This window comes from Mytilus trossulus, chromosome 9 (assembly GCF_036588685.1).
Source record: "Mytilus trossulus isolate FHL-02 chromosome 9, PNRI_Mtr1.1.1.hap1, whole genome shotgun sequence".
Taxonomy (NCBI): domain Eukaryota; kingdom Metazoa; phylum Mollusca; class Bivalvia; order Mytilida; family Mytilidae; genus Mytilus; species Mytilus trossulus.
Genome location: NC_086381.1, coordinates 74,598,843 through 74,616,226, shown reverse-complemented (window position 1 = coordinate 74,616,226; position 17,384 = coordinate 74,598,843). Strand labels below are relative to the sequence as shown.

The 17,384-nt window shown below is 30.5% G+C and overlaps 1 protein-coding gene across 1 annotated transcript in view; it reads right to left on the bottom strand.

Moving 5' to 3' along the window:
• The window catches only part of LOC134684930 (uncharacterized), a 30,475-nt gene extending 13,907 nt beyond the window's left edge, over positions 1 to 16,568 (bottom strand). The window contains exons 1-2 of the mRNA XM_063544248.1: positions 16,470 to 16,568; positions 245 to 600 (exon numbers count right to left, since the gene is read on the bottom strand). Coding sequence (XP_063400318.1) covers positions 245 to 467 — 223 coding nt within the window. The 5' untranslated portion in view covers positions 468 to 600; positions 16,470 to 16,568. The remainder of the gene's footprint in view (positions 1 to 244; positions 601 to 16,469) is intronic.
• Positions 16,569 to 17,384: the final 816 nt, after the last annotated feature.

Genomic DNA, 17,384 nt, shown 5'->3' with positions numbered 1-17,384 from the left:
GACCAGCAAATTTCTCGGTGAAGGAAGAATAACTTGAATCTTTATAGAGTGAAATATTGATAATAGAGGAAAACTTGGATCTCTTTGCCAAACAAGTTATCTCTCGATGTCACGATTCTATTCATTAATGAATAAAACCAAATTAAATGTCTGTACAAAGAACAGAGATTGTTTTCCTGTACTTACTTCAATATATTGAAAACATGGTTCGGGTTTTGAATTAAACTTGGATACATGTACTTACCAGGATATCGTGGGTATAGTGTTTTCCACTGAGATCGGTTAATTCGGTGTTTTAACTGAAGATCTTTTAGTTTGTTATATTCTTTTTTTATTGTGACACCAAGGGATGATGGTGCAAACTCGCGATCAAACGTTGCTCTTACTCCACGTGGACAAACCCCAGTCAATAACAAGCTCATTCTAACATAGTTTTCTTCATCTCCCGACAAAGATGCCTCCGCCATTGTTTGGTCTGTCTAAATCATTTATATTTTGTCACTTTATTTAGAACTCTAAGTTACTTCCATTCAAATAGTAACCGTATACGCCTCCTTAACGTTATTCACGTGCCTAGCACCCAATCTTAGAAAAAATATCCTGAAATAGATAATGCATTCAATCAGTGGATACTAGTTCATAAGACAATAGAAGTTACAACCTATTAGACCAACGTACGACAAATGAGACCACTCTCTACTTCTCTGGTTTATCAAGCCTTTTTTTTACTTTTTGATTAAGGCGTCACTAATAAGTCTTTTTTGGAATACAAATTTGTTGCCTCGTATCTATAATTTGTTGAATTTTACCGTACTCTTTTTCTTTTAGCGCTGATTGGTGGTCTGTATGAATTTAAAAAATCGGTGACGTCATCAGGGGTCAGTATGCTGACGTACAACAGTTTATCTCGTACTTCATAATGTCATGTGTGTCTCATTGTCAAGTGTACTACATCTTTTTTCTATATTTTGCTTTTGTTGTTTTTGGGGAAAGGTTTTTCATTGATATTTTCCAGTTTATTTCATAGCAAAACATTTAAATCTAACTCATAGAAGCAGAGTAATGAGATTGTAATCTCTTAAAATTGAACTTACTTAATCATTGATACCAATCATTTCTAATATTTGATCCATTAGAAACAGTGATAGGGCTTGTATTTTGCTGTTTTGTTTTCTTTTTATAAATTTAGTGTTTCCATTTGAAAATAGCTTTTTTTAATTGTAATTAATACAAAAACTCAATCGGATCAAATCAATCTAGTCAATCTGGGTTTTTTTCTTCAAAAGAGGTATCCATTAGATAAACGGTAAACTAACCATTGTTCATTTTTGTCCAATGCCTCAATAATTGTTATTTCGTTCGTTTGAACGGACAGTGCATAAGAATGAAATTAGTTTCTCCTGGGTGTTTCATCATATGTAGTATAGAGGGCGTAATATTTTCCCGCTTCAAAATTATTTTCACGGTATTTTTGCCTATGTAATCATTCAGCACGACATCGTCAATATGAGTCGAATTTTCTTTTTAAATTTTAATTCTGATAAGTTTATTAAGCTTATATTTGGAGAGTTTTTGTTTGATACTGATATTTGAATTATATATTATATGTGTATATTTATATGATTGTATAATTTGTGTTTATTTTTTATTAAATATAAAACATCGGCGTTGTCGTGCGACTATCCACTTCACAAAGTCCTTTGTATTTATTATAGCCTTTTATGGTGTGTATATTCAGAGTGTTTATGTATACTTGGATATTTGGTACAAGTATTGGTTATACTTGGACATTTAGTACAAGTATTGATTATACTTGGTTATTTGGTAAAAGTATTGGTGTTATGTCTACATTGATGTGTGGTTTATACCAGGAGAATAAATATTAATTTAAACATGGGAAAAACAAATGGAAAGATTTAAAGATTATATAATCGCTGATCCAAAACGACCTGAAGTTAAAGCTTTGGTGAACACGATGCAACTGATAAGATAACATATGTATAGTCGTTTAAATTAATGAATTTAACAGATCAACCATTATTAACTATTTTGTTTTAATTAATGAATAATTATAACCATTTATAGATGTTTGTATTGCATATGATAAATACATGTAGATCAAGAGGGTTTTCTTAATAATATTTCTAAAAACAAACAATAAAACACAATTTTGTAATATTATATACACATGATACGTTGTATTAAAAGTTTCGTGATAAAAATTTAAAAAAATCAAATTTGCTCCATTTTAAGTTCTTCGTTTTGCACAAGTGTCAAACTTCAAATCAGAAAACCATGTCCGATGATTATTATTCCACTATAAGACGCTCGAACGTCTCAAAGCTTTTAGCGCTATTATGTTCTCAGTTACGTCTATGACAATTTATTTCTCGGGGACATGATTAAAATGTCGGGTTTCGATTAGATTCTATAAAAAAAAAATTAAAGCTGTATTCAAAAGACATATATGTTGTAGTATTATGGCACAATTACTGGAAATTAAAAAGTAACAACGTTAAAAAAAGAAAATCCTAAATATGTAAGCATATCTTAAACGTATAATTACAAGTTTGATTTGCAATATATGAATTTACTCTTCATTGTTGCTTACTTATACTCCAGACAAAGATATTTCATGCATATTTAGAAGGACAGCATAAACAATTGCATAAGGTATATCTATTTATTCCATTACAAGGGCATGACTATGCACTTTACATTTCACACAGCCAAAATAGAAGCCAAACTTTGGCAACGATTTAACTGAGACATAATTAACCATGTTTCTATTCCCCAATCCCGATTGGAGGTAGGACAATAGACGAAAGATTAAATAAAATGGAATATAGGTCAATAGAAGAACCATTATCACCATTTGTTATAAAATTGGCGGACATATGATTGTTACTTGAAGTTCAAAAAAAATTAATTAATTGAATTGGCATTGGAAAATATGGATAATATTTAAGAATTGAATGCTTTTTTGTAACTTCATTGGGGTGTAAAAGCGTTGATCGAAGTAAATTTTTGCGCTCCATTCTTAAAATGTGCGCACGGTCAACGCTTTTATAACCCTATGCAGTTACAAAAAGAAGCATTCAATACTTATAATTATATTGTTTTGCTAGGATTATGAAAACACGATTTTTTTCAACTTTTTATTTAATTCACCTGTACCCTTTATTGTGGGACCTTGTGTTATCATGGATGATAAGTTTTATTGAGTAATGCAATTGCTTAATAGAGACAACAGTAGTATACTGCTGTTCAAAACTCATGAATCCATAGACAAATAACAAAATCGGGGTAACAAACTTTAGGAATAACAAGTGATGTGCAGTTAGCTAATCAGAAAAACGTATTATAAAGAAACATACATCTAATGTTATTATTGAGCGTTCATAAAATGAAACGTTTAAACTTGATATGGAAACGTTTGGGGAATGGACACGTGTGTACGTCAATACAAATGACATGTTTCGTATATCATTTTGCAACTGGGCATGTTAAAAATTCAGCAACGTCATTTGGACACGTTTGGGGTAATCGGTCACGTTTGGAGGATGTAGACGGTTCCGAGTGTAACATATATACTAGTATTAGAAGTATAGACAATAAGCTGGACAGAGAGTATTCGATGTCAGCATGAAATATGGTGAATTTCGTGAGTAGAAAGATTGTTTATTTATTTATTCATTTATAATCTCTAAGCATCATCAAATGTGTTCAAATGTGTGTATACACCAATTATGTTATTAAATATATTTATCGAAACAACACTTACTTTGTCGTTTAATCTTCTTTGTTACTAATGATTATGAGCACAAAGGGGGAAAGTTTTACTCGCTTTTTTTTATCATGACAAGAAAGATTAAAATTATTATCGTGTTTTTTGTGATTAAAGAAGAACAGTACAAAGACTTTATACCTCCAACTCCCTAGTTTTAAAATGCTGTAACCTCTTTATAATGCTTGGACTGTTATAACATTGGTATTTATAGATAGCTAACATATTACTCTTTCAAATTAATGCAATGTTAGTATTAAACAACAATTATGTAATCAATTATAATGTTAACTGTGTCTACAAAATTTTACAAGAAATTTCCACTTTTAATTGAAATGAGCTTCTTCATGGATACACTGAGAGGGTTGATTTTAATAAGTGTTGTTCCTAGAGCCATTGTCTACAAAAGGGTGTATCAGATTTCTATATATATATCTCTTTTATTAATTTATATACAGTCTTAAGAAACTTGCAGCATTTTAAAGGTTGAAGATTTTACTTGGAAATTGGAAGCAAAAAATCTTTGTATTGTGTAACCTTAAATAGGAAATTTAAAGAACGTAACAAATGTTTCCAAAATTTCTATATGAATGTTTTCGTTGAATTGTTTAAAAAAAGAAATAATAAAATTGTGTCAAAAATTATATTATTCAAAATCACAGTTTTCAGCCGCTTTTACAGTTATTATTTGAAGAAATAAGTCGTATGCTGTTTAGATTCATGTTATCTGTTTTATATGATCCTGCAGTGAAATAGATTCGTGACAAATCGGCCTTAATAAACACGTTTTATGGAAGTTTTTCCGTTGTTATTCTGTGGTTTATACGTTGTAATCTACTATTATATTGTATATTTGTCCTGAGTATTCTTGCGTTTATTTGTATTCCTGTCACAAAAAGTTGTCATTTTAGCGGTCAGAAATATGCCAGTTGTTTCGTTTATATAAATACTGTCGTTTGTTTTTGTTGCAGTTCAGTGGTTCTGTGTTCCGTTGTTTTCCTCTTGTAGCTAAAATGTTTCCCTCTGGTTTAGTTGGTGACCCGGTTTTATTTTCGCTTTATCCATTTATATCTTTTAAACAGCGATTTACTACTTTTACCTTTATTTACTATGTTATACTGACCCAAACGTAGAATTTGAGGCATTTATTATTTGGTCACACAAAAAAATAAAATAAAATATACAGTACAATCAACAAAAATTCATATACATAATTCCGTTCCCCAGGACCCTGATCATTATTCAATTCGGTTTCAATTGCAATATTATGAATGTCAATAACGAGCATCGCAGTTTACGAAGAGTTTATCGACAAAAATTGTGTAATGTAAAATTTTAAATTCTGATATGAAAATAAACAAATAAATTGCTTGTAAAATGAAATTCAGATAAAATATATTTCCCATGTTCTTGCGTCTTTCATATTGAGATGATGGTTACTTACACGTTAAACACGTATCATTTTTTGTTTTTTTCGATAATTTGTAATTTATTCTATATTATAACTACACACCTTGTTAAGCAGATAACATAGACGATACTTAATTACTTCTTGGTCTATGATTAATATGTCTCAAATGTAAAAAAACAAACGTATTTAATACATTATAAACCAAGCTTTTAATAACAAAAGCCTTTTAAGTTTGAAATCCAATACACACGTTAGTGCGTCAATTTGAAATAAATACCGATCTTTGATACAATAAGTATTGTCTTTACTCAACGTATTCGCACCTGAGTGAACATCAATGCGAAATCGTTTATGCACATGAATTATTTAACTATAGATAAGATAACTCTAGGTAATCGTTGTATTTTATGGTTATTTCGAGCATTAGGCTAAGCCGAGGGTTTGTATTATATCTAAGGGAATGCTAGTTCCTTAGTTATATAGGACAAACCGCAAATACTCTTTGTTACTGGTCACGTGTCCACCAAAATCAAATAAAACATACAGAGTATCAGAACATTCCATTATGTGAACATTGGAATCGATATAGAAAAGGAAAATTAAACAAGGATATGTATTCAAATATTTAAGCCAACGGAAAATTGGCTATGTCACATATTTTGCATATAACTTGGGCTCGATTAATATCTCTGTTATTTGCAAAAAATATTTCTAATCAAAATCTTTCAAAATAGATAAACCTTTGTACAGAAAGCACGGAAAATCGACTAAAAATGTTCAAAATAAACTCAACATAGCTACCCGGATTAAATTTTGTATTTACGCCAGACACGCGTTTAGCCTATAAAAGGCTGATGAGTGAGGCTCGAAACCCAAAAAAGTTAAAAATGCCAAATAAAGTACGAAGTTGAAGAGCATTGAGGACCAAAATTCCTAGAAGTGTTGCCAAAAACAGCTAACTTAGGTAATATATTCCCGAGGTAGAAAAAGCCTTAGCATTTCGAAAATGAACAGTTTTGTAAACAGTTATTTTATTAATAAGACCATATCAATGATGATTCATGTCAGCACAGATGTGTTGACTACTTGATTGGTGATACCCTCGGGAAATTAAAACTCCACCAGCGGTGGCATCGACCCAATGTTCGTAAATGAACTCATCAAAGATACCAGAATTAAATTTTGTAATTACGCCAGATGCGCGTTTCGTCTACAAAAGAGAATCATAAGTCTGGTAGATTTTAGAACTAATTAAAGATTGTATGAAAATGTAAATAATTATCTCATAAAGGTGAAATATAATGTGCAATCAGTAACGTTTAATATACATTGTACATGAAACATTCAAAATGTTTTTTTTTTTTTTTTTTTAGATTTGATTAAACGATTTAAATAAACACTCTACACACTTTTAATAATGTACATCTGTTCATTTTAAGCGATGTGACAATATAAGATATCATTCAATTTTTATTTATTTTTCTGATTTGATTTTTTTTTAATTTTAAAATAATTTATATTGAATATTATCTGTTACTTTTATTTTTATATTCTCTCAGTTTATATTTTGATATTCTCTGAGAGTTTATATTTCAATATTCACTGAATATTCACCGAAATACTTTCAACAATGAGAAAACTTAGTTTCCGTATTATTAGCGATAACAATAACTTATTTTATATAATTCAAACGAGGAAACAAACAGTTTAATTTAAGGAAAAACAATAGTAGTGTATGTAAAGTGGAGATTCTAAAATATCATTTTCACTGTATATGCCATAAACTTCTGATGTAGAATGATAAATAAACAGACGATTTTTTAAATTATTTTTGAAGAAAATGAAGAAAATAAGTTAAAATGAATATGTTTAGAAATAAATAATACTAGTAAGACAATGTAAGAGATGCGACCGGGGTTTTATTGCGCCTAAAGCCATCCAGTTGTGAAATATATACCGAAATAGGTGAATATTTAGGACATTTCACGAACAGATCGTGCAGGTGATTTAAAACTAGCAGGTAAGATGTTGTTGCAGAAACATGTTCATTTCAACACAATTATTTTAGTTGTATAACGTAGAATAGGTTTTGTCCTTCAGTTTCTTCATATTGAACTAAATTCCACTATGATGCTTTCTTTACTCAATTCATGTTTACTGTCGAGAAATGATCCTATACTTTCATTTTCACTGTAGAGCAATTCATTGGTTCTGTTTATGCGGTGCATTTTCACTATATGAATTTATTTATTTTTTATCTATTAAAGTCTTAATTTAGGCCACTTGCTCAAACAATAGATAAAGTAAGAGAAGGATTTGATAAAGTTTAATTTGCGGTGGAAAGTTTGATTTAACACTCTAAGAAATTCAAAAGAAATAACATTTATTTCAAATGTATTCCATTTAATTTCTTATAAATCGTAGGAATCTTTATCCTTGGTTTTATTTATCCATTTCAATGACACTGCATCACTAGACCTATTTTGACCTATAATGGTCTAATTTTATAAATTGTGACTCGGATAGAGAGTTGTCTCATTGTCACATATCACATGTTCTGATATATTTATGGCTCAAACCGAAAATGGATGGGATAGAAAGGGATAAAAAACATTATACTTTCCTTATATATTTATATGGGCTTAATATTAGTGTTGTCAAATCGTACAGTTTTGCCTAACCGGTTACTCGGCTAGTCGTTCGACCGATTAACCCGTCAGTTTTAGTTCATGTTTAAGAGCCTTATCTATAGTACACAACAAATGTTCGTTTTCATAATACGATGAATTTAAAAAACAATAGAGAATGGAAATAGGGAATATGTCAAAGTTTGACTTTTAAGGCGGAAACTCAGTTGAAATAGAACAAAATAATTGAAGCTCTGTGTTAGAGAAGGCGATAAATGCTTACTGTAATGTTTACTATAGTAACACAAATTATAAAAGTTAAAAGAAACGAATAAAACGATAATTTTCTTTTCAATTACGAAGTGTTTTATTTTAAAACACCATTTGCATAGTCTTCAATTTATCTATTACATAGTAATGCAGAACAATTAGATTTCAAGTTGACGACATGGGTATCTATCAAGTTGGATGAAGAAAATGCATAACCTCCGATTTAATTTTTTTTTACCACGGACGGAGAACATATCAATCTATTATTTCAGTAATTTTCGTGTCTGCCCTTCCATTATGTGACTCAAGAAAAAAATCAAAAAAATGGGTAACAATTGTATCGAAAAGAGAAAATCGAATGCACCTTTTTATGTTAGGGTGTGTCTGAGGTGTATATTTTGTCTTTTAAAATACCACTGACATATAAGGATCGTAATGGTGCTATGTGGATAAGTTTATCGGTTTTCAAGAGCATAATTGACAGCGCGGCATCCCTACAATGGCTTCCATTTCTACGATTGTGAAAATAAACTGGCGTCTAATGGGGAGACAATTTTGACAAACTAGAATCCTGACTGTTTAATAATCCAATACCAACGTATATACTATGGCGTTTGTGATATCTTCATATTGAAAACCTTCTTGATCTTGTCGAATTAAAATGATTCTTTCTCTTTCTTTTGATGTCTCAGAAAATAATGTGGGGTGTTTTAATTTGAAATTATTAAGGTTTATGACCCCTTCTGTGGCCATTTTTGTACGAACTTTTCAAACTTCAATTGTATCAAAACTAGAGATATAATGTATAATAGAGATAGGCCATTTTGAACATATAACAAGGGGAAACTTGATGTAAATCATTATTATTTACTAGTTCATTGCATTTAATGGAAAAAGAGTACTTTGTGGCGAATAAACCAAGATTTTTATAGAAAATCCACAGCCTTTAATACAGAGATTTTTGTTATAAAATTTAAAACATAGATTACTCACTTGCTTTTCTATGATGTGCTGATGTTTACTTTTTACAAAAAGTTCTAACTAACCTGTAAATTCCAAAATACCTCGTGCTAAGTTACTAAAGTCGAGCGCACCCTTAAAGGTGTACTTGATTTGGCTCCTATTTTTATTTGTTTTAACCAATAACTACATAAATAAACTTGTTTTTCAGGAAATAAATGCTAGTACTGCATGCAATAATCCTATATCTATCAGTCATCAAATTGCCGAATATTAGAGTACAAGGACAAAGGCTTTGGATTTTCTATAAAATGTCTTTATGTTTAGAATTGAATCAGCACAAGGGTACATAAACCTTAAGCCAGTTGCATCAAGTATACACTAATTGCTTTCACCTTGTTCTTATCCCTTTTTTTAAGTTGAAATTTCGTTTAAAGTATGACAAAGCCTTGCACATTCAGATGTAGGTCTACGAAATATTAAATCAAAAGCCTTGCACAATCAGATGTAGGTCTAAGCAATATTAGATTAAAAATAAAATAATGAAGGAAAATTAATTCTAATTAAAAATTTAATCAGATTACTGATTTAAAGTAACTGTTTTAAAAAAAACATGTATACTACTCATGTTTACTTAAGATCTTGCCCCGAGCTAATTTGTTCCAGTGGAAATTATATTAAACAAAATATGTTCTTGGAGAACTTTTTTCACAGACAATTTCTATGTAATTTGTTCCCTCTCTACAAACTAAGTTTCACACTTTACTGATAGATGATAAAAAATCAATAATAATTATAACGGCAATCGTCCTTATTACACACATCTTCAAATAGACTGTCAGAATATTTACTTGACGAAGAATGAATGAGGAGTTTGCATTTCAATTTGTAAATATTCTAAATAATAAGGTCATCAATTAAGTTTTTTCATTTGTTGCCAGTCCATTTATAACATTAATCTACAATACAAATTCCTCGCATCTTCGACAATTCTACATCAGAAATGAATGCACTAATAGTGATAATACATAGCATCTGTGTTAAAATGGATCGCTTTCAATAATCGATATACTATATTATGTTGCTTTTATAACACTTATTTGAACTTTAATGCTGTTTTTATACATTAAGCATATAATAATGAAAATATGTTGAAACTTGCCTTCAAATCAATTATTTTGTTATTTTCGAAACGTAAACAAATACAGTTTTCCCATGATCCTTTATTATACAATAGATATACTCGCATATGATATTGAAAATGAACTAGCTAGATTCGCACTTTATATACACTGATAAACATCAAACAATAAAAAGAAATTAAATGTTATATGAACAACAAATAATTTGAATCACGATAATCTTAAATAAACTCATCAAAGATGTTTAACTTAATTTGAATATTTAAAAAAAACTACGGCTTTTCTATTTCAGGAATAGATTACCTTAGCTGTATTTGGCAAAACTTTTATGAATTGTTGGTCCTCAATGCTCTTCAACTTTGTACATGTTGAACTCTATTTGGCCTTTTAAACATTTTTTTATTCGAGCGTCACTGATGAGTGTTTTTTTATACGAAACGCGCGTCTGGCGTAAATATAAAATTTTGATACTGGTATCTATGATGAGTTTATTATCAACTTTTCTTTCTTGTTTTGGGGGATTTTAAAATATTTTGGCTTCAAGCATGACTTATGAGACATGAATAGACCAAATAAAGTGTATTTGAGCTATCGTTGTGAGCTGGGTTTAAATTATTTACAGATTCATTTTAATCTGTTTTAATCAAATTAAGACGTACTTCTAATATGAAATTAAGGATTTTCTCATTTGGAGAATAGAAATTAAAATCCATGCAATAAAATTGTTAATTATTGGTAGGTGCTTAATCATAATTAACGTAAAGTTGAAATGGGAAAATATAGAAATCGGCACAAAATCCAAAGACTCTGTATACGTCAAAATACACTTGCTGGTTTCCGAATTGTTATCTGATCCGCTGCCTTATATGACCAGTTGACGATGAACTGTTTGATATAATCTAGACAATAGTTGATTAATTTTGTGTTGAATATCATAAAATCGGCATCTTGGAAACACGTTTTAGTTTAAGCTTTAATAGCTATCACGATTTTTTCAGATTGAATTATGAAATACAATAATTGAAGAATTAGTTAACCCATTGCTTTTTATGTGAACGAGCACTGATTGTGTCCAGGATCCACAAGGGGTAACGTCAGTAGATATCAAAGCTATGAGCGTATAATACAATACATGTAAATTAATTTCAATAGAAAATTTAAGAATATAAAATCTTTCTGTTATTTGAATTATGAATTTTAGTTTTCTCGTATAGTTCTTTATGTCGATGGAATAAGAGCACAGGGCCCAGTTATAATGCAGTCCCCTAGATATTAGCAATGTACTACATACTTCAGCTAGATGAGGTTGTCGGTCTTGTATTAGGATTTAGTAGAAACACCTATTATTAAAATATTTTGTTAAAACAAGTATTAAGTTATGAGATATTATGAGACATCGGGTCGTTTATTAAAAGATATTGCGAGGATGTATCAAGCAATTGGTCGTTTTAATTAAATATTTAATTTTCAAAAATCATCTGGTGGGCGATTAATGATACGTTTAAACATGTTCCGACTTACATTATCTCTTACAATAAGGACCTGTTTGGCGTGCACAACATTTTTTTTCTTTTTCTGATTGTAAATGCATGATTTCATAAAATGCACACAGTAATTTTTAAATTGAGCAATAATTATTCCAAACCAAACACAAAACACTTAAACCAAAAGACAAATTGAAAGAGTTGGTTCTGATATGTTTCATAAAAAAATGTCCGACTGTAACCCTCGTCTTGCTGACTTGTTCAGTTATTTATATGAGGCTGAATTCATATATGAACTTCTTATGAAAAAAGAAAGAAAGTAAGCAGTTTCTATGCCAAGCCGTTTTACTATTTATTCGAATTTCCTATAATATATAAGATATCTTATATGATTTCGTTTTCAAAAGATATCTTATAATATATAAGATATCTTATAAAATTTCATTTTTTTATAATATATCTTATATATCATAGGAGATATCTTATATAGTTTATAAGATATCTTTAATGCTATTTACGATATCTCATAAAGTTTATAAGATATCTTATATACTTTTTTAAGACATCTTCTAAAGAATATGAGATATCTTATAAATATTATTATATAAGATATTTAAAAATATAGTTAATGAGATATATAATTAACTTTATTAGATATCTTATAAACTATATAAGATATCTTCTATAGTATATAAGATATCTTCTATAATATATAAGACATCTCCTATAATATAGACATCTCCTATAATATATAAGATATCTGCTTTCTTTGTTTACATTGCATATGACGTCATGACTTAAATAACGTCCCAACTAAAATCCCTAACAACAGAACCAAAATCGGAAACATTACGCCTTACTGTATTTCCGTTTCTTTTAAATATCAAATATTTACCTTGTTTATTTGTGATGTCTACAATCTGATGTAACTTAAAGCATAGACAATCCGGGTTGAGACGTACATACAATTATTGTGTAAGGTGAGATATATGTTTGTTTTGAAGAGTTTACATCCGAAATATTTCTTTAACTATTTTTCTTGTATCTTGTATTATGTATGTAATTGTTTAAAAAAAGGAAACCGAAAATATTTAAATGCAACTCTGTGAGGAGGAGTATGATTATACATATGTAATGATTGGTAATACAGCAACTAAACACCATGAGAACTTCCTTTAACAATTTGTTTACAAACCCGAACGATTTTACAGTTGCTCTCGAGAAAAAAACAGACAATAACACTCCGGATTCTTTGCTTAAATACAAGGAAATTGTGCTTCTTTGTTGATCAAAACATGTATAGTATTCAATATAAGATAGGTAGTAATGTATAACACTATTATAATTACAAAATAGCAGTTAATTCAACTTATCGCATTTTTCATCACTCGAAAAAGCCCAAACTACACTCGAAAAAATGGACCGAATCGCTCGAAAAACCACGATCCTAGCAGGACACCATACCTACTGTGGATAACATCTATTTACTAACTGTTTCAGTAAGTGCAGGTAATCACTGATTCTCTTGATATTTTTTACAGCCTTTTTCTTATTTTATATTTTTGTTTCAAAATTTTAGACATAATTCAAGAAACCAAATAAAAAAGTAAAGGTCGAGGGATTGTAGGACTTACTTTCTGGTTTTTAAGAAATTTAATTAAGACCCTTCAAGACAACAAACTCTTTATCTACAGTTAGTGCATTGGAGCTTGAACATGGTTGCTTTATAATTTTTGAAACTATGGCACTTCTGGTTTCTTCAAGAGAGACTAAGTACAGAATAAAATCATCCAATGTGTTATTTTCAGTCAGATTATCAAGACCTACCCACTTAATGCTTGCAACGAAATTTATTTGTACAGGTCGTACTGCAGTCTCACGATTTGTACAAAATAGGAATACCAAGGTAAAAATTCATGTCATGTTAAGTAGTTATTGGTGTATTGAGAGTGTCGGAATAGAAGTCGAGGATACTTATCCTCACGAAACATCTGGTCCAGATTTGTGCATGAATAGACGAAGGCAGGCAGACATTATAATTTGTGGATATATTTGGTGCTTTTTGGTACAAAAAAAAATACAGAAAGTCTACACGTGTATTTATCACATAAAAAGATGGTAGAGGGTATTGATATGATATAAATAAATTCTTTCATCTTGCAATATATATAACATTTGAGATTTCTATACTTTACATAAGTATTCCATATTCCAAACTAGAAGACAAATTGAAAGAGTTGGCCCTGATTTTTGCCATAGAAAAAGAATGGCCCTGCAACGTAGATATACAAGTATCTTGGCCAGTAGTCAGAACTGTTGTGCTGACATGAATTATCATTGATATGGTCATATTTATAAAATAACTGTTTACAAAACTTTTGAATTTTTGAAATACAAAGGCTTTGTTTACCTCAGGAATAGATTACCTTAGCTGTATTTGGCAAATCTTTTAGGAAGTTAGGTTTTCGATGGTCTTCAACTTCGTACTTTATTTTACCTTTTTAACTTTTAAATCCTTATTTGTATGATGAGTGTATTGGCTTATTTCTAGTGTGGACGCATAATTCAATTCTAAGTATACTAGTATTATATTATACAAATATAGCCTTTGTATGAGGTCGATGCAAGGATATATTGACCTGAAAGAAGTATATTGACTGAGGACGAAGTCCGAGGTCGATATACTTCTTTGGGTCGATATATCCTGTATTGACCTCATACAAAGGCTATATTTGTTATATTATTAATTTCCGACCTTATTTGTATCAGAATCGTCATTTAGGTTTGTTGGAATTTTATACATATTACATCAATTTGTCTCCTCGACAATAACAACATATTAGTTGTTATTTAATTTACTTTTTTTTGGCACCTTATGTATTTGAAGATTTTTTCCGTCAAATTATTGATCACAGATATCATGTGTTTCAAAACGTTAAACAATATCCTGAAATTCATTACATGACGTCACAAAGTATATCGGTTTTTAGATATTCTAAAAATAACCGTGCGATATGCATTTTGCCGGTCAATATGCTTTTTGCTATACGCCGTTTTCTCTCTACCTTCGAAAATATAGTTTAACATGTGACTATGCCTAAACGAATCAAATTTGTTAAATAATACGAATTAATAATATATATATATTATCGAAATGCGCATCTGGTGCAAGAAAATTGGTACCGTTAATTGTACTACTACCACTGGGTCGATGCCTCTGCTGGTTGACTGTTAGTCCCCGAGGGTATCACCAGCCCAGTAGTCGGTACTTCGGTACTTGCATGAAAATACGGATTTTTTTGTGTTATTAAAATTTGCTGTTACAAAATACTAGTAGTTATTATAAATTAAGGAATGTATCTCCCTCATGCAAAGCTCTGATTCCTTTCACGGATTTGGCTTTACTTTTTGGACCTTTTGGATTATAGCTCTTCATCTTTAATATAAGCTTTGGATTTCAAATATTTTGGCCACGAGCATCACTGAAGAGACATATATTGTCGAAATGCGCATCTGGTGCAAGAAAATTGGTACCGTTTAGTGTATTGATGTACTATAATGTAAGCATGCTGTATTTTGAGCTGATGTGTAGGCCTCGATATACGGACCAAACGCTTCAGCTTGCCTTTGTCTAGTGTGGTGTTATTTTAAATTAATGTTTTAACCTAAATCGAGATCATTTACGATGGTGTCTCTTTGTGTTGCATTTTAACGTTGAGTCGTTTGTGTTTTCTCTTATTTTTGAGATATTGAGATAAGACGTGGCACGGTACTTGTCTATCCCAAATTCATGTATTTGGTTTTCATGTTACATTTGTTATTCTCGTGGTGTTTTGTCTGATGATTGGTCTGTTTCTGTGTGTGTTGCGTTTCGGTGTTGTGTCGTTGTTCTCCTCTTATATTTAATGCGTTTCGCTCGGTTTTGGTTTGTTACTCCGATTTTGTTTTTTGTCCATGGATTTATGAGTTTTGAACAGCGGTATACTACTGTTGCCTTTACATATATATACATAGGTAATGTTTCATGCATCAGTGTGCTCTCTCTCTCGTAATAGTATCTTGATTTCATCGATTCGGTGGATATGAATAAATATATTATGCTTGTGTATGACGAAACTGATAAACATTGATAGAAAAAAAGATCAGATACAATCGCACAACTCTTGCAAACATTTAGTTTTGTCTCTTAAAAAAACCTTAAGGAATACATACCCTGGTCATTGTTGATTTTTGAAATTATTATTGTCCCAAATATGACACAATTTGTTACGCTTAAAAACCTATCAATGCGGAAACCAATATGAAATAAACTGTTCCTAGTTTAATAAATTTAATTAGTGAAAAGTAAAATCACAAAAATACTGAACTCAGAGGAAAATCAATTTGGAAAGTCCATAATCACATGGCAAAATCAAAAAACAAAATGCATCAAAAACGAATGGACAAGAACTGTCATATTCCTGACTTGGTACAGGCATTTTCAAATGTAGAAAATGGTGAATTGTGATTTCCTCTTTCGGTTTCGATATCAATCTAAATAAATTCAATGACGATAAGTTTTCTTTTTTCGGTTATATAACTGTTATAACATAATTTGATAAACATGCATAAACATTTATTATGCAAAGACGGTACCGTGTCGAATATGTGAGTATTCATATTTATGTATATTAATGACGAAACTGATAATCATGGATCAGATATATATATATATATAAAGAGAGAGTACAACTGTTGTACATGTATATATAATCACATGTCTTACAAACAATACTGAGGAATACATACCCTAATCACTGCTGAATTTGAAATATGATAAAACTAGGCGTAACAGCAATGTGGAAACAAAAATGAAATAAAATGTTCCTTATTTCTAGCGAATTATGATTTCCTCTTTCCGTTTCAATCTGAATATATAATCAATGACGATAAGATTTCTTTTCCGGTACTTTAACTGTTACACTATTACGAAAGATACCAAAGGGACAGTCAAACTCGTAAATCTAAAACAAACTGACAACGCCATGGCTAAAAATGAAAAAGACAAACAGAAAAACAATAGTACACATGACACAACATAGCAAACTAAAGAATAAACAACACGAACCCCACCAAAAACTAGGGGTGATCTCATGTGCTCCGGAAGGGTAAGCAGATCCTGCTCCACATGTGGCACCCGTCGTGTTGCTTATGTGATTACAAATCCGGTAAATAGTCTAATTCGGTAGGTCAAATTCATGAAAGGGAAGGGGATTGTAGTTACGACGTAAGGAACATATCCGATATCATTTGTGAAACGGTTATTCCATAACGGTCAACCAACTCGTGATGGCGTCCGTAAAATTTACGAAGGGATTATAGGTGGCACGGTAATATTTGCATTCCAGATTCAGGTTGCTCTTTTGTGTACCCTACTTAGGTTAATGTATCTAAACAGTGTGATTGGACAAAAAATACAGTATCAACTGAACATACTTTCCCAAACTGAGGGATGAATCAGGTGTAGAAAAATATGAAATAATTTTACATACAGATGAAAATTAATTTTTGAGATTTTTTTTTAAATTTTGTATTCCCTGCACCATAAAAGACCTAAAGGTACTAGTGGCCTTGGGTTTTTAAAAATAGCAAAAAAGTAAACGGTCATATGATACATATTCAAATCCATTTCTGAATAGTAAAATGAAAGTACTTCAGTTAACT